This window comes from Artemia sp. Qi Xiang Cuo, chromosome 4 (assembly GCF_049724085.1).
Source record: "Artemia sp. Qi Xiang Cuo chromosome 4, ASM4972408v1, whole genome shotgun sequence".
NCBI classification, from domain to species: Eukaryota; Metazoa; Arthropoda; class Branchiopoda; order Anostraca; family Artemiidae; genus Artemia; species Artemia sp. Qi Xiang Cuo.
In genome coordinates this window covers 12,730,004-12,757,408 of record NC_142797.1, presented here as the reverse complement: position 1 = coordinate 12,757,408, position 27,405 = coordinate 12,730,004, and the positions used below count along the sequence as shown (strand labels likewise).

The following is a 27,405-nucleotide window of genomic DNA, read 5'->3' as shown; positions in this document are numbered from 1 at the left end:
CTGAAAAAAAAATCTAAAATAAAAAATTCCACAAAAGTTGAATAGTTGTCTTTATTATGCTTACAAAAATTATATACCCTATTTTTCATCACAAATGCATTTTTTGCAATAACATAAATAAAATAGAATTCTGACCGTCTTAGTTCAATCGAATGTATTCGAACGCAGTCGTTGGGTGGTAAATATTAAATTAAAATGAAAGGAGAACTTTAGCGAGATGGATGCGCCTGTTTTTTATTGCATAACAAATTAAATCTTGGTGGAATGTTTGACACTGCTGGACGGACGTAAGACATCTTCAACATTTTTTAGCGATGAACGATATTGGGGTTTGATGTGTGTTAAAGCTCAGAAAGTAACTTCGAATAAATATGTGCTGTTGAATGGCTGAATCATAGGCAGCGCTGAAATTCAAACGACTAGTGCCCTTTTTAATAGTCGAAAGTGATTGGAGGGCAACTAGCCCCTCCCCACGCCCTTCATTCCCCCACACACATCCAATCAAAATTTTGAGATAGCCATTTTGTTCAGCGTAGTTTTTTTCCAGATAGAAAATATGCTTTTGAGGAGTACACTCCCCCACAAACCTCAGGGAAAGGGTTTTAAGTTATGCCCTGGAAGCATATAAGGTTTTTATAGAAGGTATTGTCGTAGAAATTTCAAAACAGGCTCATTCGATTGAAAATTCAAAGGGCTAGTGCCCTTTTTAATAGTCAAAAGTGACTGGAGGGCAACTAGCCCCCCCCCCACGCCCATCATTCCCCCAAACACATCAAATCTAAATTTTGAGATAGCCATTTTGTTCAACGTAAGCTAGTTGATTTCCAGATAGCAAATATGTTTTTGAGAAGGATTCTCCCCCACAACCCTCAGGGCAAGGGTTTTAAGTTATGCCCTAGGGGCATGTAAGGTTTTTATAGAAGGTGTTATCGTAGAAACTTCAAAACAGGCTCATTCGATTGGAAATTCAAAGGGCCTGTGCCCTTTTTAATATTCGAAAGTGATTGTAGGGCAACTAGGCCCCCCACGCGCCCATCATTCCCCCAAACACATCCAATCAAAATTTTGAGATAGCCATTTAGTTCAGCATAGATGATTTCCAGGTAGAAATATGTTTTTGAGGAGGACATTCCCCCACAACCCTTAGGGCAAAGGTATTAAGTTATGCCCTGGGGACATATAAGGTTTTTATAGAAGGAGTTGTCGTAGAAACTTCAAAACAGGCTCATTCGATTAGAAATTCAAAGGGTTAGTGCCCTTTTTAATAGTCGAAAGTGATTAGAGGGAAACTAGCCCCCCACGCCCACTATTTCGTCAAAGACAACCAATAACAATTTTTAGATGGTACAATCTTTCATAGTAGTTGATTCCCATATAAAAAATATGTTTTTGATGAGGACACTCCTCCAAAGCCCTCACGGCAATGGTTTTAAGTTGTGCCCTGGAGGCATATAAGGTTTTTATAGAAGCTGTTGTGGTAGAAACTCAAAAGGGGCTCATTTGATTGGAAATTCAAAGAGCTAGTGCCCTTTTTAATAGTCGAAAGTGATTGGAGGGCAACTAGCCTCCCCCGTGCCCAATATTCCCCCAAACACATCGAATCGAAATTTTGAGATAACCATTTTGTTGAGCGTAGTTGATTTCCAGATATAAAATATGTTTTTCAGGATGATACTCCCCCACAGCCCTCAGAGCAAGGGTTTTAAGTTATGCACTGGGGGCATATAAGGTTTTTTATAGAAGGCGTTGTCGTAGAAACTTCAAAAAAAGCTCATTCGATTGGAGATTCGAAGGGCTAGTGCCCTTTTTAATAGTCGAAAGTGATTGGTGTGAAAAGTGAAAGAGATGTCTGGTACAATAATTTCTGTTGATCCACTTTTCCGTTCACCATCAAATGTTACAATGGGGCCCCTCAAGGGTCAATTTGACGGCCAGTATTGTTTTTAACATATTAATGTTCTAATTTTCGCAATTAGAAATGAAAATTCTCTATATTGTTGTCGTTTATGTCATACAACAGTCTCCCATGCCCATAACTATAGTTTGCATTCCTCGGATTCTCTTTGTTGCTTGTTGCTTTTGAAATTTGGAGACATTTGGGATCTCAGGGATGAGAGTTTGCCCTTAGCCCCCCTTCCTGCGTATATGCCTTTATTGCATGTATGTCTTTGATTTGGTCAGTTTTTGGTTCAGCTAGGAATAGCTCCATTACATATTGGACTTTATTGTTTTACTTTTATTTTAATTTTATGTTTTTATCGGCATTTCCATGCTTGCTCAAGTGCGGCAACCTAACTTCTAAATTTTTAATTTTTATTTTTTTTACCATTTTGATTTATTTTAATTTTATCTTTATTTTTAATTTTCAAATTTTATAAGCACTTACTTTTTTTTATAAGTATTTCCTTTTGGTATTCCACACTTATTTGTAAGCTCATAAGCTCATTAAATAGTGTTTCAGTTTCGAGCTACCCAAATACCAGATTGTTTTCGCTTGTCAAACCACCTCGTCGTTAAATCGGTGGTAAGCAAAGGAACAAAATGGTGGTGAAATTTGAAACAATCTGTTTGTCCTTCAGTAAGCTTCCAGGTGGAAGTTCTCACTATTAGAAACAGAATATAAATAACATTTGTGGATGTATTTCTGGAAAACTCCATATGATCTCGCGGGAAGTGATTTTGCACCTTAGCTGTAAGTTTATTTTAAGCTAAAATATCTACTCTAGTCACTACCTATCTAACAAAATATCTACTCTACTGACTAGAAAAATATCTAATTACTGGCTAAATTTAAGCACAAATTAATGCTAAGAAAACAGAGGCGATAGCAATTCTTAGGGGTATGATTTGTGCTATATTGTCATGAACTGTAAGTTTTTATGAAGTAAAAGATATTCATTTTTTGTCACTATTTACTTTCCTTTGAAAAAACTTGTTGTTTATGTAATCAAGACAAAAGAACTTAATTAAGTATTTGGCTTCTTTATAAAGAATAACTTGTCATTTGTGGAACCGCTACTCGGTATACGTCATACGCTAACTCAGTTAGAAGTTAGTTTTATAGTTTTCAGTTGGCTTTGTTGGAGGGCACCCATCAAATGGTAGTTATTTTATCATCCGAAATTTCTTTCGCCATATATTTTGTGATTTATCTTATTTTGGCAAAGAGTTTTCCAAATTTGGAAGAAACAAACTTATTTCCGTCTTTGTGTCTTTGCATATGGCCAGGTTAATCTTTCTTTTTATTCGTTCGGTAGTTTGTAGAAATGCTGATGATTTTATCATGGAGTGATGTATATGTATATATACTTCCCAATCGTGTCTTTATCGATGAGTAATGAATTGTGAGATCGAATTATAGATTTAAGTTTTGACATGAACCGTAATCTTTCCATAGCTAATAAAGTTGGATACTATACTCTACTAAAGGTCTCCCGTAGAGACTAATATGCAACTTTTTTAGTCGATGATATCATACTTTTTTTCTATTTTGTTTTTTGCAATGGCATCGCACTTTTTTTGCATTGATCAAAACCTTGAAATTACATTGTCAGTAGTAGATTCCATGTATGTCGAGTCGGGAGGTGGGGGTTAGAGTTAGATAGGAGCTCTAATGCTGAGTATTAACCAACTTATATCAAACGCACCCCTTCTATAAATTATTTCTTGAGAATACGAGTTTAGGTAAGCTTTGACACAAAACAGTATATCCCCCACCCTCTGGAGGAACTCCCTAGCTAACCTAGGTCACCTTCGAATTATGCTGAAATTCAAATTTTTTTCTTAGAAGGTGGGTCAATTATGTATTGCTTGAATTCAAAATTTGAGGGACATTATCTTGAATTTCAGAAACAATTGCTACATATGTTTGTTTTTGTATGGTAAAATGGTATCCTACCCCGGCTGCCACAGGTAGCTTTTCGGGCATAAACAGCTAAAACTGTTCTTTCTCTGGGACGATTCAAGATAATTTGCGGTACTTTCCAATTTGGCTAACAATCCTTTAAAAATATAATGATATTCGTTTTTCTGGGATCAACTATCGGGGAGAGGGCCTTCAGACCCAATCCTCCCTCCTAAATGTTACAGTTTTTACAATTCATCACACATTGCTCTATATCTCCTACATGGCTCGCACTCATTCGTGTATTTTTTTAATTGCCTTTCCCCTCCTAAAATTGAACCTGATATAAGTCTCAGCTCTATTTGCAAATTTTCCTCCTAGCTTTTAGTCTTTTGCTGCAGCCTTCTGAAATTTTGTTTTGGGAAAATTCAGTTTACTCAAAACAATCCTGAAAATTCTTGTTTTTTTTTTAGTATTGATCAATATCATACAGTAGGCCTAGCCTAATCCACTCACAGAGAACGATGTTTTGTGCTTTGGATTTTTGATTGTTACTGCAAATTGGTGAAGGATAGTCGATTAAAGGACCCGGGTTGTGCACCTGCTTGATTGTCATAGGGATTGCCCCTAAGTGACCAGAGAGACAAAAAAAAAAAATGAGTATTCCCTCTCCCAAAATATCTGGTCCTGGATTTTCCAGATTAGAACAATAATATTTTTTATAAAAAAGGGCTTATGAAGGAGGGCACTATTTTTTTCGCGAGAATATTTTTAAATAAATTGGTGATTTAGTTAAAGGTCCATCTGTCTATGACCTATTGTATCTTTGTTTCTTATATTATTTCTTTGTAAAGTACGACATCTTACTGTTTTTCCGGTCCTCAACTTTTATTATAACGATTCAGGATTTCTTAAAAATAACACCAGTCCAAAAAATTCAAGTTTAAAAGTTATGTTTTTAATATTCATATTTTTTTATATTTCTTGTAAAGAACTCTTTTAGTTTTAAATTCCAATTTTGAGTTTATGCTTCAAAATCAACGTAGCTAATTCCGTAAACCAATATTGGCCTGCCATAGTGAAAAATAAAATTAAAGAAATGAAGATTGAGAATGGGGGTTTATGGCCAACAAAAATACTGGACGAAACAAACCAATATCTGTTTTGTGTCTAGCATTTTCGCTGGCTTTAAAAAACTATGACACTTGATCACTATTTCTTTAATTTTCTTTTTTAAAAATTAACATAATTTACTATATTTCATGAGCTTTACGTTACCTTTTTATAAAGAAGCTCAAATCAAAATTAAAAACTCAATTAGCTCTTTAAAGAGAATTTAGTCTTTTGTAAATATAGGTAACTAACAAATAATAATCTAATAATAATAATAATATCGCTCACACCCAAAATCTTGTGTGTATAATTTCTGACTAGTGACGGTAAACGGATAAATTCTAACAGGTGACGGTAAATTTCGTCAAACAGAACCAAACAGCCAATATGGCTGTGCATATTTAAGCTTAGATGTCTGATTGAAAATACATTTTTAAAAGACTTCTTACAAAATTGCGTCGCACAGCTTTGGTGGTAGGAAAAAGAAATTCTAAAAATCTGGTTGGAAGTAGAAGCTAGCCAAATGTTTGTCCATATTTCTGACTGGTGACGGCAAACAGCTAAATTGTAACAGGTGACGGTAAATTTTGCCAGGCAGAACCGAACAGCCAATATGGCCATGTAGATTGAAGCTGAGATGTCTGATTGAAAGTAAAATTTTCTAAAGTCTTCTTAAAAAATTGCTGAGAAAAAAGACTTCAATTCAAAATAGCTTACCACGAATGTATTTTACTAATGTGTCACACAACTTCGGCGGTAGGAAAATGAAATTCTAAAAATCTGGTTCAAAATAGAAGCTAGCCAAAATTTTTGTCTGTATTTTCTTTTTTTTACCGAGTGACGTTTCGATTTCCACATAGATTCGGGTAGAGATACCCGAAAATAAATTTTTTATTTTTTTTTTATAGCTGGAAAAAGATTGATATTTAAGATAAGTTACCAATTATAATTTTTTACCAATGCATGAACCGATTTGACCCCAACTCTGGTGGCAGGATAAACATATCTTAGAAATCTAGTTTGAAACAGAACCTAGCTAAACATTTGTCCATATTTAATTTTTTTATTCATTCAGCTACGTCTTAAATTTTTTGAAGCATTTACAACGTTGTCTTTTTGCCTTACTTTAGGAGCAGACTTCATGCATGTTAGCTAATCTTTATAATCTCTAAATTATCACCTGCCTTCAATTATGGTTTCCGCAGTAGAGGCAACCTAGTAAATAACCTACCACAGCCCATAGCACAGTTTATAGAATTATCCAGTAAGTTTATCGCAGATCATTTCTGGTCTTCGTTCTCGGTGCGAACAAAAAGCTCCTCCCACTTATTTCTACATTAGCGGGATGGATGTTTCCGATTGTTTCCAACAAAGTGCATTATTCGTAACAGCGGGTTTCCACTTGTTTACGATTAGATCACTGTCTGACTTGTCTACCCATGAAAAGATCTGACTTCGCTTATGTTTATATCTGCAAAAACGTTCTCCGGAGCACTTGCATCCCAGTCCGGGTTTTTATAATGGGTGAGATAGAGAATGATCATACTGGATAATTCTATAAACTGTGGCCCATAGTAACCAAAAAGTTAAATACACGTTAACTATCTAGTGAAAAATGTTTTCTATTACAAGAAGCTTTGTTTACGGTCTCGAAATTAAATAATTTACTAACAGCCAATTTGTAATAAATCTTTTTAATTTCTAATATAAGCTATGGAGTACCATCTTACTTTTGCCCATAGGCTATTACTAATATATTGAATATAATTCATACATTTATATTCCACTCCTCACTTCAAATATTTTTTTCTTTTTACTTTAATAGGTTATTGTTGATTGTCTCCTTTACGCTAATAAATATTAAGTTTTATTAACTGTGTAAATATGAAGTGTTTACTGAAATTAATATGTATGTCAGATTTTAATCTTTAATTGTTGTAGCATAATTTAAAGTTGGCTTTAAAAAAAAAGATAAAATACGATACCATACCAATACCATACCATACCATAAAATACCAGTACCAGTACCAATACCATAAAATATAGGCATACGAGTGACCCTCGGGGACAACATATTTATCTTATCATCAATATACTGTATATCACTACGTAGACCTTTATCCATCTGTGCTATATATAATATTAATAATAATAATTTATTTTTTACCCACTATACAACAACAGAATTGGAGGAATATTCCAAAAGCAGAAATAGCACAACATAAATCGCACTTATTAGTAGACATACACGATACGTAATTATTGTTAACAAGAACAATACAAGAACAAAACAATAACAATAACAAACAAGAACACTAACAATAACAATAACAAAACAAGAACAATACAGCAAAAATTGCAATTATTAGTAGACATACACGATATGTAATTATTGTTAACAAGAACAATACAAGAATAAAACAATAACAAATAACAAACAAGAACACTAACAATAACAATAACAAAACAAGAACAATACAGCAAAAATCGCAATTATTAGTAGACATACACGATATATAATTATTGTTAACAAGAACAATACAAGAACAAAACAATAACAATAACAAGTAACAAACAAGAACACTAACAATAACAATAAAAAAATAAGAACAATACAGCAAAAATTGCAATTATCAGTAGACATACACGATATGTAATTATTGTTAACAAGAACAATACAAGAACAAAACAATAACAATAAAAAATAACAAACAAGAACACTAACAATAACACTAACAAAACAAGAACAATACAACAAAAATCGAACTTACTAGTAGACATACACGATATGTAATTATTGTTAAATAACAGCTATTTTCTTGCAGGCCCACTCGTTCCAGGACAGACTTCCGGTCTTGATTCAACATCAATAATTGTCCTGCCTATTGCAAGTATAGCACTAATAGGAATAGTTGCTTTTTGTGTATATTGCATCATCAGAAGCAGATTCAAAACAAAAACACCTATACGTCAATATCAACTGCCTAACGAACAAACAACCCCTTGCCTACCCACACCTTCGTCTAATCTAACGGAGGGACATTATGCAGTACCGATTGACAGTTGCATTCATCAGCGTGAAAAAAGGGTAGTTTATCCACAAGTGACTTACAGAGACTCAAGATACCCAGCAAGTGATCAAAATGGGTATCTCGACCCCGTTCAAGTTCCTTACACTGGGTCTTATCCTTTGCTTAGAGACAATTATGGGGGTAGGAACACACCAACTTATATACTACCTGGTGGAAACAGTTATAAGTCGTTCGGTCACTTAAGTCAGGATACATCTAGTTCTACGGGGTATATAAAGTGTCAGCATCGTCGATGCCCTGATGTTGTTTGAAACATTGATGAATTACCTATTCCAAAAGTCCCTGGGCTGCCGTGATATATCCGGGCATGGGACAGCAAAAGTCTTAAAGATTTTACCTTTAAGTTTCAGTAACATCAGTGTCTTTATATCGTATAAAGTATTGATTACTTTCCTATTGTAAACAATATGAGCCCCGACACTCTCTCAGTGGTAAATAAGGGCATAGAACAGCAGAATTCCTAATAATTTGGCCTTTAAAACTGTCAGCATTATCAATGTCCTGCTTTCCTTAAAAGTATTGACATTGCTATACTAGACACTATAAGCCCCAACACTCTCATATTGGTGCATCAGACCCTGGAATAGCAGAATCCCTAAAAGACTCAGCCTTTAAAGTGTTAGAATCATTGGTGGCCTAAAATAGTTTTAAGCGTTGATGGCTTCCCTATTTAGAAAGTGATGAGACCATTGAGTGCATCAGAGGCTGTATTAGTGTAGAGATTAAATCTCTTTATAGATTTAACGTTGAAAGTTTAAATGCCATCATTACTACTGATGACACTGGATGCGATAAGGGCCAGGAACATCGGCATTCAGAGGCTCTATAAGATTTTGATGATTTCCCTGTTTAAATTGGAACGAGCTTATTTAGTCTTTGGTTGAGCCTTCAAGGGAATCAAGTCCAAAACCAAAAGCTTAAAGAAGAAAGAGTAGCCTAACAGAATTAAAGACAGTGAATATTCACCAAATGTAAATAATTTGTAAGACCATATTGGTTTAGTGTGAAAGGTATAAATCACCTTGTTTACCCACGTTTCCTAGCATTGAAATGCTTGATAAAACACAGTTTTTTTTTTCTGGAGCTTGAGCCTCTGTTCTGGAGGAATTGATTTCCAGTGCGTGTATCCAAGACTGTCTCAGCTTGCTGCAGGGTGAACCGATAAAGTAAGCACAACTGCAGACAAATTGTTTTGCATTTTTAGCTTCCTTTGTCCAAGTATTATGTTTAAACATTTTATTTCATATATTTTTTATTTACTGTACTTTAATTTATTTTTTTTTTTTTTCAAAATTTATTTCTATAATTTTTTTTTCACTTTCTTTGAATATTATTTTATTAAAATATTTGTATTAAATATGCTAAAGCATTTAAATATTTCGTTGGATATCTAATTAATGCTTAAATTTTAAGTTATTGAAATTTATAAATTCCGAAGAAATTATAATATAATAGTTCTACTTTAAAGAATAAAAGAACTCAATGTAGGAAGAAGATGCTAAGGGCTGGAAGCTGCAAAGTAGTTGAATTTATAAAATTCTGGCTGGTAAAAGTGCAAGAAAATGGGGTAAGAATGACCAGTCAGTCTTTAAAGTTTTTTTTGCTACCCCCTCTCCAAGCATTTCGGCAAATGATGTCTCTCTCTCTAAGGTTGGGGCAACATTGACTCTTCCTTCACAGTATTAAATCCAAGTTCCTGGAGCAATCAGAGAAAACTGTTTTTTTAAGAATATTATTTCTTGTTTGTTGGTGATAAAAATGAAAATCAATGGTCAACGACAGAGAAGCCAGTGTTCTCAAGTCCAATTTTTATAAATAAATTTTTATATAGATAAACTTTTTTGAAAATTAGTTTTTTAATGTTAAAAAGTCCATTTAAAAAAATAAATTTATTCCAAAGGTTTTTTTGTCAAAGAACTAAAATGATTTTAAGTCTAATAGTGACAATTTATTTTGCCGAAGAAAGAAAAGTAATCAAGGAGGCACACTTGTGCCTCTATAAAGAGGCGACCATAATGTTAAGCGATTTCAGGTCCTAGAGGTCGTAGAGAGACGGCGGTAATCATATTTTGTAGCCCAAGCTCAAACTAAGAAACTTGCAAAATTTCATCCTCCTCCGACTTTATCTTCATGGGATAAACTGGGCCGGAAGTTTCGACCCTCCCACCACAGCCCCCCTTTAACGTTGTCCGATTGGGCTGAAATTTAGATGTTAAGCTTTCCTAGGGCCCGGGAGCTTATCCTCGAAATTTCAGCTCAATCCGATCACTCCTTCCCTGTTTTCAAAAAAACAAATATAGCCACTTAAAATTCATTTCTTTTTTTTTTCTTAGCCACGCCTACAGGCCCCAGTTGGCCACGGATCCGGTTGAATGAGGACTCATTTGACGCAGAATTCGATCTTGTAGGGCCGGTTGATATTTTCAGACCGAAAAAATTATCCCCCGAATTTACATTTACGAAAAACCTCGTTTTCCTATATTAGCCGATGTTAATTTTACCCACCACAACCCCCCCTTTCACGTTGTCGGATGGGGAGGAAATTTAGAGTACAAGCTGTCCTGGGGCTTGGAAACTTATCCTCGGAATTTCAGCTCAATCTGATTACTCCTTCCCGTTTTTCCAAAAAACACATATCAAGATTTTTGAGAATTTGCTTGCGTCAAAAATAGCTTCAATTTGCTAAACAACAATTACTATTGTGTTTGTACAGTCCAGCGGCTGATACTCCCGACTTTCAGGCGGAAAACCCGGGTTCGATTCACCATCAGAGCAACTTTTTATATACTTTGAAAAGAAACTCAATTTATTTTTTAAATTATTTGAAAAAAATTACGTTCTCTAAAGAGTTAAAGAAGCTGAGTTACAAGGTCAACCCTTAAAACGTACAGAGATTAGGAGGCACAGTTGGGGGGCTGTTAAAGAGGCTGAGTCACAAGTTCGAACCTTAAAACGTACAGGGATTAGGAGGCACCCTGTACGACGTGATTTGAGTATTCAGGAATTAAAAGCCTTAACCCAAGATTGTTCAAGAGCGGGGGGTTTGGGGGGCGGCATCCCCCCAACTTTAACTCCTGACACAATCAGCTAACAGCTAGTCAAGCAATAATAAGTAATAAACTGTACAAAAACGTGCAGAAATTATCTGAAAAAAACTACGTTTTCTAAAGAGTTAAAGAGGCTGAGTTACAAGGTCGAACCTTAAAACGTACAGGGATTAGGAGGCACAGTTGGGGGGCTACCACCCCCAAACCCCCCGCTTTCGCAGCCTTTAAATATAAAAAAAATTTCTTTAAACTGAAAGTAAGGAGCGACATTAAAACTTAAAACGAACAGAAATTATTCCGTATATGAAAGAGGCTGTGCCCTCCTCAACGCCTCGCTCTTTACGCTAAAGTTTTTATTGTTTAAAAAAAGAGTTGTGAGAAAGTCAAACTTTAGCGTAAAGAGCGAGGCGTTGAGAAGGGCACAGCCTCTTTCATGTACGGAATAAGTTCTATTCGTTTTAAGTTTTAATCTCGCTCCTTACTTTCAGTTTAATGAAATTTATTTTCTATATTTAATGGCTGCGAAAGTGGGGACTTTGGGGGGTTGTCGACCCCCACCAGTGCCTCCTAATCCCAGTCCGTTTTAAGGTTCGACCTTGTAACTCAGCCTCTTTAACTCTTTAGAAAACGTAGTTTTTTTCAGATAATTTATTTAAAGACTAATTTGACTAAGTCCAACCTAAAAAAAACACTTCAGGCCGTTCTCTATGGCCAGTTACATAAGAACCAACCAATCAAACCACATATTTCAACTAAATATGCTATGTGCGTATTGAAATCAAAACCAGAACTAAATCTTACTTTGATTCTCTGCTCTGTTTGTTTATGGACTTAGTCGAAGTGACCTCTCAACGGGTCAACTTCTGTAGCTTATTCAAATAGGGTTTTACCAATAATGATAGCACAATAATTGAACTATTATTTATTAATAAAAAGCTTTTACAGTCTTATGGTATACAAAATTACATTATTAAATATATTATAAAATATGTTAATAATATATATTAATATATTTCAAAATATATATTAGATATCAAATCTTATATTACTCCACTTTTCATTATCCTTTAACTTTTTCATGTCCAGATTTTTCAATGGCTTTTATTACTTCCCCTTGACGCTTTATCAATAGCTCTTGCTGATCGAAAAACAAAACTAACTAAAACAAAAATACAAACGACTTAATGGGTTTTTGAATGTCCAGGTTTCACTAGATGTTAGTAATTTATCAAAAATATTGCTTGGCTACTAAGGACAGCTGAAATGGAATCAGCTTGTTTTGGGTTCGTTAAGTGGCAGTATCAATACCTAATACTAGGTTAATAAGGATAGTGAAAATGAAATCAGCATGTTTTGGGTCAGTTAAGTGGCAGTTTACTCGACCATATATCATTTTAAAAAATTAGGAAAATATTTTTTTTTTAACAAATAAACTTTCTTATGCAGTTAGACAGTTATTGGTATTAGCGGGTGTCTAATTTAAAGGAAAAAAATGTAGACGAAACATTAGCAAAAATAAGCAAAAAAATTGGCAACAAACAGTTTAAGAAGGTTTACCTTTCTTTTGAGGATGTAATTTTATTTTTGCATCAATAAATTGCTAATGTTTAAATTTTTACTAGCGAAAGACGTTGTCAAACCTAACTAACAAATAATCATTATTCATTATTTATTATTTATTTACTTTAGTGGTTAAAGATAGCAACACTGACGAAAATATGATACTGCCCTAAAATGTTATAGCTTCGGAACAATCAAAATAAAATGTTAAAAAGTCGTGACTTTCAAGTATGAATAGACCTAGGACTGGTTCAGTGGGGAAAGGGCAAAAAACGTTTTTATTTTCATGGCCTTGGTATTTTGAAGCTTTATCAATAGATCTTACTGATCAGTTAAATAAAGAAATTTTATAGTTTCATATTAAAATCTACTTTTTCATTGGGTATGTTTGTTGCAACAACTTCTTTTTTTTAATGCTCATATTAATAATACAAAAATAGTATTTATTATTGCTTGCTCAGCTTATAATTTAGGATATTGTTGTGATATTTATTGCTACGTATAAATTACAATTAGCCTATAGATAAATATTTATTACTACTATTTTACATTATTTGCATTAATATAACGCGTGTGTTGGCTAGTCAGAATTCTACTTGTGAAATTGTGTGTTATTTATACATTTATAATTAAAAAATGTTACAATTTTTTAAGCTTCGTTAACAACAATTTGTTAGTTTTTATCCATGAAATGGATCTTCTAACGTATTTAGAATACGTGTACCATCTTATCCATAGCCGAAGGACTTTTTTATATACCAGCTCAGCCCTATCATGCGGATCAGTGTTAGCTGTTACAAAAGTGTAATCTTAATATAGTCTTCGAAAACACGGTAAACTTGTGGGGATATTTTTTTTTTATTCTGTAACTTCATCATTTCCTTTAAATTTATGCAAGTAGTTGAGAATAATGGTTTAGGGTGATTGAAAGGAGTTGCCAAACTGTGATGCTTGCGCCAAACTTGGCATATTGGATGATCACAAGTAGCGCATGGCGTCTTTCAGTCTGTATGCAAATTAAGTAAAAAAAGCGAGTTTTTAAACTGAAAGCAAGTAGCAACATCAAAACTTAAAACGAACAAAAATGATTACCTATATGAGGAGGATCAGCTCCTCCTCAAAACCTCTGTCTTCAAGATAAAGCTTTTTAATACTAAAAAGAAAAAGCTTCTTATTGTACAAATTAAACGACCCTAGTGTTCAGGAGTCGTTCTTAAAGAAACGGGACAAAAAAGTCAAAATTTAGCGTAAAGAGCGAGGTATTGAGGAGGGCGATATCCCCCTCATTCACGCCATAATTTACGTTCGTTAAGTTTTGACGACACTCCTTGCTTTCAGTTAAAAACTCGTTTTCCTAATTTAAGTTCTGATCGTTTTTTTAAATATACCGGGAAATTTGGTTCCTCCTCCATGAAAAATTTCTTCCCCCACGTAAAATCCCCCCACGGAAATTTTTCCCCATGCAATATATCCCCCACCAGAGAAATTCCCCCAGACGATTCCATTTTCGCTAAAAAAAATTCCCCCGGAAAATTTTTTGTGGATTATTCCGGCTGAAAAATTTTCTTAGCACAATCTCGTTTGGAAAAGACTTCAATTGGGGAACTATGTCCTCAACTACTTCGTTTGTGTTAAGTTCCTCTTGGTCCATGGATCTAAGGCTGCAAGTTTAAGATATCTCAAGGAGAACAATGTTTTTGACCAATATACGAATCCCTAACATACTCCCACCTTTAAACAAAACACAGTGGCCATCTTAGCCGAGGCAACAATCGTTGTAAGTTTCAAGCCAATTGGAAAACAATCTTTTGGGCTATTTAAGGGCCATTTTTTTGGGGGGGGGGGCATTACTGAACTAGAAAAATTTTAGGCTCTATTTCCGGGGTAATCAATTTTTTCTCTTGCATTGGAGTCTCCATGGCTCAATGACTGGAGGACGGGTAGTCTACTAATATGGCATTGTGTTTTTTGAGGGGGGAAGGGAGAATAATAAAAAAGAAATTGTATTGACTAATTTGAATAAAATGTAACTAGAAGTTTGTGAAGATTGGAATTTTGGTGGGGAGGGTGCAGGCCCCAAGACCCCCGTGTGTACATCAGGGCCTGACCATATAATTTTCTAGTTGACTGGAAAAAATTTGACTCCTTTTGGGGTCTCGTTTCCCCTGAGACTTTTGTCCCAAAACTAAAATTGTTTTTGTATATTCGGATCCTGTTGGTCCAAGGATTTACAATGTTAAGTTTCAAGCCATTCAGACAAACTGGGTTCTTGGCCCTATTTCGGAACCCGTTTTTACGTGAACCAGTATCCTCCCCTCCAGTCTGTCATTTTGCATCAGGATCTTCCTAGAATACAACCCTTGGGGTGTGGTGGCTGATGTCATCCCCAGAGGTATAGTTATTGAAATTTTTGACTGTTCAGAACAAAATAGTTGTCCCGAAAATCTTATTAGATGTAATGAGAGGTTACTTAAAGGGTGGGCTAGCCAAACAGACTATGGAAAAGGGTCATCCAAGCCTGCAATCACTTTCAACTCTTCAAAAAAAGCATTAGAACCTTTCAATATCCAATTTAATAAGCTCATTCCCAGCTATCTTTGATCACCCCTTCCATGTGAAGTGGCCGGGCGAAAAAATTAATTCACGAGAGAAACATTGCGTTTTGCTGTAGGTAAGGCTAGAGTGCTACCTTTAATCACCAATTGCAACCATATACATAGGAAAAGGGGATGTTTAAAACATAAATATTTGCTTATCTGCCCCTTCTTAAAAAGTAATCACCGGATTGACGAAAGGCTAAAGCCTCTAAATGAAAAATTACATTAACCCCTATCAGGAGAGTATCAAAATATGACACAGAATCAGCTTTTAAGTCTAGTCACACAGTGAACTTGATCCCTGTCTACAAATTCTATCCTTATTCAATCCCTGTTAAATATCTCTCCAGAAAGCTTTTTATTTTACAAACCTGCAACAGACCCCTCCTGATTACATTTATATGGTTCGTGTAAAGACTGAATGACAAAAGTCCCAAGTCTTTGCTCCAATGGAAATTACTAGTCACTTTGAAAAAGAAAAAGGGTGGAAGGAAAGAAACAATTTAATTTTTCAGGTTGCCTGTTTGACATAAAAGATAAAAGTCAGAACATCCTGTTTACCGTAGTGACAGCCTAATAAAGAGCGACCCACTGGCTTAAGTTAAAAAGAAAACACAAAAAATACACATGGATCGGGTATAGTTTAATTTCATATTTATTTTCTTTTATTTATGGTTATATGATTCTGTCAACATAAAAACGGACCTTAAGATTCTATCCAGAGGCACACCCTCCTTTTTACAATTTTTGAGCCACCATTGATCCCAAGAACCCTGAAATCTAAACGACAAAATAAAAGCAAGCACATCCCTATTGCATGAGAAAACACAAATTGTCGATGAAGCTTTTTCAGATTTTCTCTGCAAGATATAAAGTCACATCCAATTAAAAAAAGATTGTCAAATTCCCCCTTCCTCTTTGTTTTTTACTGTTAATCAATACCCTCGTTCTTTTGTCTCTTCAACTAGTTCTGAAAGATAAAACTGGATGAAATCCAAAACTAATTCTCTCCTTTGAGGTTTCTACGAGGCTTTCTACATTTCCAACACAGGTGAATCTTCTGTCACAGTTTTCCTTTTATAGCGATAATGGAGAGCCAAGGATTAGATTTAGAACAAAATGGATCCATCAGTTCGGTTCGAATGAGGGAGGGGGAGATATAATCCTTACTTTGAAAAAGACATCATATAATACTTTTGGAGTAGCATATTTAAAGATAAATCGAAAAAAAATCCAAAACTGATTCTCTCCTTTGAGTTTCCTATAAGCTTTCCTATTTTCCACATTACTGATTCTACTGTCACATTTTTTTTCATTTATACCAAATTGGGATTCAGTGAATTGGAACTAAGGCAGATCAAACCAATCAGTTTTATTTAGTAAGAATGCCACATCACGTTTTGAATCAATCCATCCACAACTGTCTTGACCAAAACTCAGTGTACGGTTGTTCTTTGCCACTATTTTTTTTAGAACGAACCGACAATAAAAGAAAAGAAAAACAAATGGCAGCCTTTTTGTTTTATTGATGTTTTTTCGTTTTTTTAGTATTTATGTTTTAAGTTGTTTTGTTGCCCTTTAATATTTTGCCGCCCTTTGCAACAACCGTATAGGAAGATGTTTTTTTTCTATTTGAATATAGTTTAACAGCTTTTAATTGAATCTTTAGCTTTTAGATTATTTAGTAGCTTCTATATTATTTTTATATAGCAAATCTTCAAATTAATTGCATTCCATATTATTTTTTTAATTATATTTTATATTATTTTCTTCGAAATAATGGGCTCGCTTAATTTTTTATAAAATGTGTATATAAATACATTTCTTCTGTTTTTATGACCAAAAACACAAAGTAGCAACTGGAAATTTTCTATCACCAATTCATAAGGCATATCGAATTATTGTGAGCAATAAACAAACCAGCTAATTTAATGCAAACGACAAGCCATAAAAACCGTGTTTTATCATTAACCCTTTAATTGGATAACACGAGTTAAAAGCTAAAATTAGTACGTAGTAAATAAATTTAATTATGTATGTGGTGGCGAAGAAAAAAAAAACGATAATAAAATTAACAACATAAAAAAAAATACAGTGGGATAGAGAATAATTTCATAATTTTAACTAATAATTTAGTAATAATTTAGTGAAAAATTTACTGATGAACTAAATACAAGTTTACTTAAATAAGGAAGTGTGAATTTGTCACCCACGGCATTCACAAAATTATGCTTGTATGCTACATATTTAGATATCAATATGTAGATGGCTGAAAGCGCGTACCACGTTTAAATTATTAGAAATTTTTTACAAGTTGATTAAGAGAGTTCACAATATTCAAAATATTTTGAATAATCAAAGTATGCATATCAAAAGTATGCTTTAGAACTCCCCCCCCCCCAAAAAAAATAAATATTTTACCCTTTTTACTCCACTTGTAAAACGTGGTTTTTAAAAGTTTTTTTTTATAAGGTATTGTTAGCTTTTAAAGGAAAACAGTATTTGTTCTAAATCGCAGTATTTTCATAAAAACCTGGGTTTTTCATAAAGAGTGGGGTTTTGTCGTAAATAGCACCCTCCCTCATATTTAGAAGAAATATAATTAATGATTTAAAGAATTTACGCTGAAATTATGTTTTATTCGCAAAGTATTGTAGCCAGGGGCTTGGGGGAGTGTGGGGGCTTCGACCTCCACATCGAAATTTATAATTTCCATTGCTTCTCTGGGCCTCTTAATTGACTAACCAAAACAATTTATTTTCTAAAAAAACTCTTGTTTACGTACCTGATTTTAATAAAAATTTTAATGCGTAAAGCGTGTGGGATTGAGGGGAACTGCTAAAATATTTAAGCGACCGTAATAAAATTGAAAAAATTTATCAGAAGAAAAATTTTTTAAATGAAAGTAAAGAGTGACGTTAAAGCTTAAACCGAATAAAAATATTTTGAGGAAAACAGCCCCCCTCAAACCTTGAGCTTGAATTGTTATCTCAATGCTCAAAGAACGATCTGATATTTTCTGTTCGTTTAAAGTTTTGATGATGCTGCTGTTGCAGTTCTAAAACTTGGGAAGATCAGAAATTAAATATAAAAAAACAATTTTTTCAACTGCAACAGCAGCAACATCAAAACTTAAAACGGACAGGAAATATTACATATATGATTGGGCTCACCCCCTAGTCAATACCTCGCTCTTTAAGCCAAATATTTTTTAGTACTTTCATAATAGATATTTATTCTAATTAACGGCCTTTGTGATTAAGCGGTAATTTTTAAAGAATTGAAACAAAATTCGAACTTTCGCTTAAAGAGCAAGATATTAACTAAGGGGCGAACCCCCTAATATACGTATTGAATATCTATGAATAAAGAAGTTCTTTACGTAAGTTAATTCGTAAGTTATTTATATTTATTACTAATCAAAACGTTCGTAATTAAAATGAAACAACTTTCGAGAAAGCCATTTAACGAAGTAAAATTAAAATAATATGCAAATTTTTTTAATTATTCATGTACGGTGAGCCAAGATCAAAACCTGCATTTATTCAAAAACGTTCAAAAATTAAATAAAAAAAAACAAGTTTTTTAACAAGATTATCTTCTGATAATACCCGAGGCCTATGCAAGGGGCAATGCAACTTTTGAACCCCTCTCCCCCCAAACCACCCCCACTTTTACCCAACTAACAAAAATTAGTAACACAAATATATATAAATGAACCAATTTTTGATGCATTTTTTTTTAAGTTTTTGTGCCCCAACCCCACCGAAAAAATTCTAGGCACATTCTTGGTTCCATAATAATTTTAGCTGTTTAATAATATTTTATTATTAAAATATTAGTGGGGTGGGCCCCAACCCCACCGAAAAAATTCTAGGCACATTTTTGGTTCCATAATAATTTTAGCTGTTTAATAATATTTTTTAATGTCTAGGTTTTTGGCAATAACTTCCTTTGGTTTTGCATTCTCGACTGACAGATGTATAGCATACCAATTCATGCGTACAGGGTATACTTTATGCGGCATTCACTTACAATGAAAAAAGAATAACTATTAAATACAATGTTTGATAAACTCCAGGAATCTCTATTGTCACATATGAAATAACAAACTCATTAGATAGCTAAATAGAATATGTAAAATTAATCTGAAATGCTATAATTCCAAAATAAACACTCCCTGTAAATGCCCTATCGCCATGTGGTCTATTATGTTCATGTTGTTCTGTGTTGTTCTCTGTGGTCCGGTTTGTGCAGAGACATAAGAAAAAATATTTTCATTAATAGCTCTATTTATAGTACTTTTCGCTAATGAAAAAATATGATTCAGTCTTGCGGAATGGTAATCCTGGACATAAATAGGGTTACCTGACCAAACGGCATAGGAAACTTTAAGGGCTGAAACTGGTGCTAAGTGTAAAAAAAATAGATAATCAAAGCTAGCTGGCGTTTGCTGACTTTGTTTGACCCAAAACTGTAGCCCACTTGCCTTTTCATGCACTTTAAAATAAAGAGTAGGGTAAAGAAAGCAGATTTTTGTCCCCAGTAGGCCTACCATATCAAAGCCAACTAACCTACTTAACCTACCAGTATTCTCCTAAGACAGCCTAAGCCTACTTACTACAGACTGGATTTTAGCTTTGAATAATTTTTGAACATAAAAGATGCTGATTATTTATCATTTATAGAGAAATTTCTGCTATAGTTATATTTCATTGCAGATCAATCTTATCAAATTTTCAATTTTCTTTGAAATATCTACTTTCTTCTTGAAGTTGCCAGGTTTTTCGATTATAGTTTTCAATTCGTAACTTTTCATGTTAAATCACCAAAAAATCCTGCTGAAAATCCATTAAAAGAAATTCTATGAATATGATGAGGAAAAATATTTACATTCAAAAAAGTAAAATGCCATTTATCAATGCCATTCTTATTGCGAGCTGGTCCTCCCCCCCCCCACCTGATGAGGCTAAATATAACAATAAGTGATATGAAAAGTTTTGAATTTATGGAATTTTTGTCTAAAAAGAAACTCCAGATACAACCATAGGCTATATACAAAAGATAAATGTTTTTGTAGTCTTTTTGTTTTTAAAATAATTTTATTTTGTGGTTCGAACCACCGGCTCATTAGAAATAAGTAGAAAGCAGAAAACAAAATCCACAAAATTAGTAAAATTTTTGTTGGTAGCCTAGGGCTATGTCTAACTCTAATAGGGGGGGGGTCAGGCACCCGTATGGGGGGGGGGGCAGGGAGGGCTACCTTCCCCCCTGCATGAATGATGCTGCCTTATATTTTATATTTTGTTTTAAGTTTTCTATTATACAGCATTGGAAGTACCGGTTAGACCAGGTAAGCCCCCCCCCCTAAAATTCAGCTTATGGATGCCCATGGGAGGGAATGAGGCATAATTACCAGGGCAGTGGTTATTATATTTGGAAAGGTTTTTTCCAAATATAATATTTTATTTTTTAATTAATTTTTTCTATTGTATTTCTGTTCTATAAGCAAAATTAACCTGGGAGTGCATCCTTATTATTGAACATAAAAACCTACATACATAACATTATTTAATAAGAATTTCATCTTCTGCAAACATGTGCCTCTGCCTGCTTATTTAGAGCTTTAAAGACACAGATGGCTAAATCCATACCATAGCCATTATAGGTATATCTACTAAAGCCACGCTTTCAGTCTATCCGACAATCGGCCTGTCATATTTAAGTCAACTAACCTGCTTAATTTACCAGTAATTTCCCAAGGCAGCCTAAGCCCATTTACTACAGACCGGATTTTAGCTTTGAATAATTCTTGAATGTAAAAGATGCTGATTATTTATCACTTGTAGAGAAATTTCTGTTTGAGTTCTATTGGAATGCAGATTAATCTTATAAAATTTTCAATTTTCTTTGAAATATCTACTTTCTTTTTGAAGTTACTAGATTTTTTGCTAAGTTTTCAATTCCTATCTTCCCATGCTAAATCACCAAATATCAAATTGAAAATCCCTTAAAAGAGATTTTCTGAATGTAATGAGGTAATAAATTTGTTATCATAGCTTTGTGTTTTCTTAAGAAGGGGATAAGCTATATTTGTTTAATCTATAGTATAGGACAAAAATTTACATAGAAAAAAAATGTCTTATACTAATGTCATTCTCATTGCGTCCTGGTCCTCCCCCCTCCTGATGGGGCTAAACATAACAATAAGCAATACAATTTTTTTTCGAATTTGTGAAATTTTTGTCTAAAAAAAAAAAAGATTCCAGACATAACCCTAGGCTATATACAAAAGATAAATGATTTTGTAGTTGTTTTGTTTTGAAACTAATCTTATTTTTTATGTTTAACCACCTGTTCAGGATAAATACTTATTAATCAAAAATGAAATCCACAAAATAATTTTTTTTATAGCCTATTTCTAGCTCAAATACGGGGGGGGGGGGGGGACTGAGGCATAATTACAACGGTAGTGGTCATTATATTTGGCAACGGAAAAAAACGGGGAAATAAATCGTGTTCTTTTTTTTCTTTTTGATTTCTGTTCTTTAAGTAAAATTAACCTGGGAGTGCAACCTTATTATTGCACATAAAAGCCTAGAGACATAACAGCATATCATAGGCAGCGCAATAGCGCTGTCTAACTAAGGAACGATGTTGGTAAAATGGATCATTTTTTTGTTTTTTGTTTAGACCAGGGCACTTCGTATCGAAAAAGTTGTCGCAGAAACTTCAAAAAGGGCTCATTCGATTGGAAATTGAAATGGCTAGTGCTCTTTTTAGTGGTCAAAAGTGATTGGAGGGCAACTAACCCCCCTCCCACACCCACAATTTCCTAAAACACATTCAATCAAAATTTTGAGATAGCCATGTTGTTCGACGTAGTTGACAAGTCCAGAAATGATGTCTTTGAGGATGATAACCCTCTCAGGGCCCTCAGGGCAAGGATTGTAAGTTATGCCCTGGGGGCACATAAGGATTTTATAGAAAGTGTTGTCGTATAAACTTCAAAAAGGGCTCATTTGATTGGAAATTGAAAGGGCTATTGCCCTTTTTAACAGTCGAAAGTGATTAGAGGGCAACTAACCCCCTCTCACCAGGGACGTACGCAGAGGGGGAGGGGCTCCCGGCCCGACCCCCCCCCCCCCCGAAATCTCACGATTTTTTTCATTTTCCCATAATTTTCTGATTTTTCTCTTAGAATAATGGGTTTGAAGGATTTGGCCCCCCCCGAAACAAATTGGGCACCTCCCGAAACAAATTCCTGCGTACGTGCCTGCCTCTCACGTCCACCATTTCCCCGAGCACATCCAATCAAAATCTTGAGATAGCCTTTTTGTTCAACGTAGTTGAAAGTTCTGGAAATTAGGTTTTTGAAGATGACAACCCCCCCCAAAGCTCTCAGGGCAATAATTGTAAATAATGCACTGGGGGCATACAAGGTTTTTTTTATAGAAAGTGTTGTCGTAGAAGCTTCAAAAAGGGCTTATTTGATTAGAAATTGAAAGGGCTAGTGCCCTGTTTAAAAGTCGAAAGTAATTGAACGGTAACTAACCTACCTCTCACGCCCACCATTTCCCCAAACACACTCAATCAAAGGTTTGAGATAGCCATTTTGTTCAACGTAGTTGAAAGTTCTGGAAATTAGGTCTTTGAGGATGACACCCCCCCCTCCACAGCCCTCAGGGCAAAAGTTTTAAGTTTTGCCCTGGAGGCATACAAGGTTTTTATAGAAAGTGTTGTCGTACTTCAAAAGGGCTCATTTGATTTGAAATAGAAAGGACCAGTGCCGTTTTTAATAGTCGAAAGTGATTGGAGGGCAACTAACCCCCCTTTCACGCCCACGATTTCCTCAAACACACCCAATCAAAATTTGTTATAATCAGAAAGTAATCAGAGGGAGAATCACCCCCTCCCACGTCCATCGTTTCCCCAAACATTAACGATCAACATTTAGGTATGATCATTTTGTTCAACGTAGTTGAATGGCCTGGAAATTATGTATTTTAGGATGACAACCCCCCCCCCCCCATAGCTGTCAGGACAAGGGTCGTAAGTTATGCTCATGGGACATATAAGGTTTTTATGGAAGTTTTTGTAGCAGAAACTTCAAAAAGGGCTCATTCAATGGGGAATTGAGAGCACTAGGGATTTTTATTAGTCGAAAGTGATCAGAGAGCGAATTCCCTCCCCCCACCCACGCCCAGCATTTCCACAAATACTTCTAATCAAAATTTTGAGATAGCTATTTTGTTCGACATATTTGAAAGGTCTGTAAATTATGTCTTTGAGGATACAAAATCCCCCCCAGCCCTCAGGGCAAGGGTTGTAAGTTATGCCCTGGGGGCATACAAGATTTTTATAGAAAGCGTGGTCACATAAACTTCGAAGGGGGCTCATTGGATGGGTAATCAGACGCTCTAGTACTCTTTTTAGGAGTCAAAGTGATCGGAGGGTAGCTACCCTCCCCCCCCCACACACACACATCGTATTGTCCTGAAAAGCATCTAATAGAAATTTTGAGATAGCCAGTCTATTCAAAACAGTCTAAATATCATATAACACGGCTTTTGGGTAAAAAAAAAACAACCCAGAGATTAGGGACAAGGGTTGTAAGTTATGCTCAGGGGGTATTTAAGGTTTTTATGGAAGGGATGGTTGTTTAACTTTAGAAAAGGCTCATTTGGTTGAAAGTTGCAAGTTCTAGTTCCTTTTTAAATTTCAAAAGTGATGAACGGCATTTAATCGGCCCCCTTCTTCTACAACTCCTCCTTTCACCAAACGCATCTGATTAAAATTATGAGATAGAGATTCGTTTCAAAATAATCCAAAGAACATATAATAACGTCTCTAGGGATGACACAACCCCCCTGCGCCCTGGGGATAGGGTTATAACTTATTTTGTGAGGGCATATAAGATTTTTATTAAATGGGCGGTCGTATAAATATCAGATGGGGCTTATTAGATTTGAAATTAGAAGTTATAGTGCCCTTTATAAAAGTCAAAGTGATTTGAGAGCAAATAGCCCCCCTCTACGCTCAACACCTCCAATCAAAATTTGGAGATAGAAATTTTATTCATCGTATATGAAGGTTTCGTAAATTATGTCTATTACGAATTATGTCTAAGAACCCCCCCCCCCCCATACAGCTCTCAGGGAAAGAGTTGTAAGTTATGCCCTTGGGGCATATAAGGCTCTTATAAAAAGGGTGGTCGTATATGCTTTGGAGGGGACTCATTCGATTGGTAATAACAAGTTCTAGTGCCCTTTTTAAGAGTCAAAGTGATCAGAGCGCAGCTACCCCCCCCATACACACACAAACACGTTTTGTTTTCCTCTGATGTATCCAATAGATATTTCGAGACAGTCTTTTTATTCAAAATAGTCCAAGTATCATATAAAGGTTTTTGAGGTTGATTTAAACTACTAGAGCCTGAAGACTAGGGTTGTAAGTTATGCCCCTGGGGCATTGAAGGTTATTATGGAAGGGAAGGTTGTATAAGCTTTAGAGGTGGCTCATTTGGTTGAAATTGGAAGTTCAAGTTCCCTTTTAAGAGTCAATAGTCATGGAGGTCAAGTAGCATCCCCCCTAACCAACTACCCCTCTTTTCACCAAATGCATCTGATTGAAATTGGGCGATGAAAATTTTGTTTAAAATTAATTGTAAAAGAAATTCTCAAAAAACGGTTTTCTAAAGAAAAGTAAAGGCCATATTAAACTTAAGATCAGCAGATATAAAAACCTACAATAACTCAAACTCAAAACAACCAGAAAATACTATTAAGAATAAATGTAACCCAAAACGAACTTAAATTAAGTAAACAATCAAAGCAAACAAACAAACAATAGTTACTAATGTAAATGAGTAAATAAATCTTAAAACGAGTGACACTTAAATTAAATATGCAAATCAAGCATGAAACGAGCATAAATCTCTACAAAGGATAGTCTAGGTTTTGGCTCCTTCTTTTCAGAGGCGACGCTGTAGCGTTGCCTGTAGTAAATACCATAGGGCTCCAATGTTTTATTATTTATTATTTTATTTTTCCCAAAGACATTTCATATGGAAGGGGTCGTCGTAGACACTTCAAAAGGGGCTCATTCAATTGGAAATCGAGACTTCTAGTGCCCTTTTTAATAGTCGAAAATGATTGGAGGGCAACAAGCCCCCCCCCCCCACGCCTATCATTCCCCCAAACACATCCAATCAAAATTTTGAGATATACATTTTGTTCAGCGTAGTTGATTTCCAGATAGAAAATATATTTTTGAGGAGGATACCCCCCAAAACCCTCAGGGCACGGGTTTTAAGTTATGCCTTGGGGGCATATAAGGTTTTTATAGAAGGTGTTGTCGTAGAAACTTCAAAACAGGCTCATTCAATTGGAAATTAAAGAGCTAGTGCCCTTTTTAAGAGTTAAAAGTGATTGGAGGGAAACAAGCCCCCCCCCCCCACGACTATCATTCCACCAAACACATCTAATCAAAATATTGAGATAGTCATTTTGTTCAACATAGTTTATTTTCAGATAGGAAATATGTTTTTGAGGAGGACACTCCCCACAACCCTCAGGGCAAGGGTTTTAAGTTATGCCCTGGGGGCATATAAGGTTTTTATAGAAGACGTTGTCGTAGAAACTTCAAAACATGCTCATTCGACTGGAAATTAAAGGGCTAGTTCCCTTTTTAATAGTCAAAAATGATTGGAGTGTAACTAGCCCCCGTCCCCCCCCTGCCCAACATTTCCCCAAACACATCCAATCAAAATTTTCAGATATCCATTTTTTTCAGTATTTGAGTGTAAGTACCGCTGGCACCACTTATTGGATGGGTGAGGTGCCGCTGGCACCACGTACATGGCTTAAGTTTTGATTTTTTAATATTTTGGATAAGAGTTATGAATAATATCGTAACAGCTATTATGATGTTGGTTTTACCTGACAATACACATAATTCTGTTTCGACGATAGGGATTCGCTTATAGTAATAATAATTTTTTTTTTTTGAGTTTTTTTTTTTTTTGTTGGGTTTTATTTTTTGTTTTTTTTGAGTCTATTTAATATAATTAATAAATTTGGTTTATTTATTCTAATTTTTTCTATAGTTTCCAGTTTATCTATATTTTCTTTTCTTCTCCTTCATATGTGAGTAAGTGATCATTTTAAATTTTCTTTTGTTTTTTATCTCTGAGTATGTAATTCATATGTCGTCCCTCTTTGTACAGGCCAATGAGCCTTTGAGGGATTAATAACATGTAATATTATATGTGTATTTAATGAAGAATAAATCTTATCTTATCTTATCTTATCTTATTGGAGGTTTATCGTGCGGGGTCACCACTTTTAAAGGCAAAAATGGCGCAAAGAGCTGCTATGCCACTTACTGGAGGGGGACGATCCCTCTTTGGCCCCAAATTAGTGGGATTTCCGCGGTTACTCCAACGGTTCCGTATACTAACGTGACCGGATTGTTTATGGCCATATTTAAAGACACAGTTGACAGATCAAACTTCAAGCTAACCTATTTAGATCCGACCTAAGCTGAAAAGTTAAAAAGAGTACATAGAAAAATCTTACTGTATTAAGAATCACGCGGTATAAAAATAACTCTAAAACGGAACTAAAGACAAAAATATTACACTTGAACAATACTCTTCAAGACGCGCGCTTGCGCGTGCACCTCTGACCAAAGGTGACGAATGGACGAATCAAATGAAACTATCAGCATCCTTTGAAGCTTTTCAAACTCTAGATTTGAGTAGTATGAGTCAACGCTCAACTGTGTTTTTCAGACACTCGCTAATTAGTGGATTCTTTAGACATCGTAATAAAAGCTTTCCTGGGGTTTAGATATTTAACATAAATGAAGTTAAATTTATAAAAAGGCATTTTTCTGAAACATAAGGGGCCAGAGGTTCCAACACCTCCCTCCTAAGAAAAATGACCGCCATCACGCCATGGGACAGAGCACAAAAAAAAAATATAAAATAAATAACATTAAACTCAAAATCATTAAACTTGTATCTTCTCTTCTACCAATGCCTGTGCTTCCTCTGCTTGGCTCTGGATCGTTCGTCCTCGACACGTCTCTGCTGTAGGACCAACATGGTCTAGATCGTCTAACATGCGCATTTGGTTTTGAAAATCCAA

At 34.9% G+C, this 27,405-nt stretch overlaps 1 protein-coding gene across 1 annotated transcript in view; it reads left to right on the top strand.

Annotated features, from left to right (window-relative positions):
- LOC148952785 (fibroblast growth factor receptor-like 1) overlaps positions 1 to 13,243 on the top strand; it is a 192,051-nt gene extending 178,808 nt beyond the window's left edge. The window contains exons 10-11 of the mRNA XM_089087781.1: positions 7,783 to 10,019; positions 11,740 to 13,243. Of these exons, the coding sequence (XP_088943907.1) occupies positions 7,783 to 8,300 (518 nt within the window). The 3' untranslated portion in view covers positions 8,301 to 10,019; positions 11,740 to 13,243. The remainder of the gene's footprint in view (positions 1 to 7,782; positions 10,020 to 11,739) is intronic.
- The last annotated feature ends 14,162 nt before the right edge of the window (positions 13,244 to 27,405 follow it).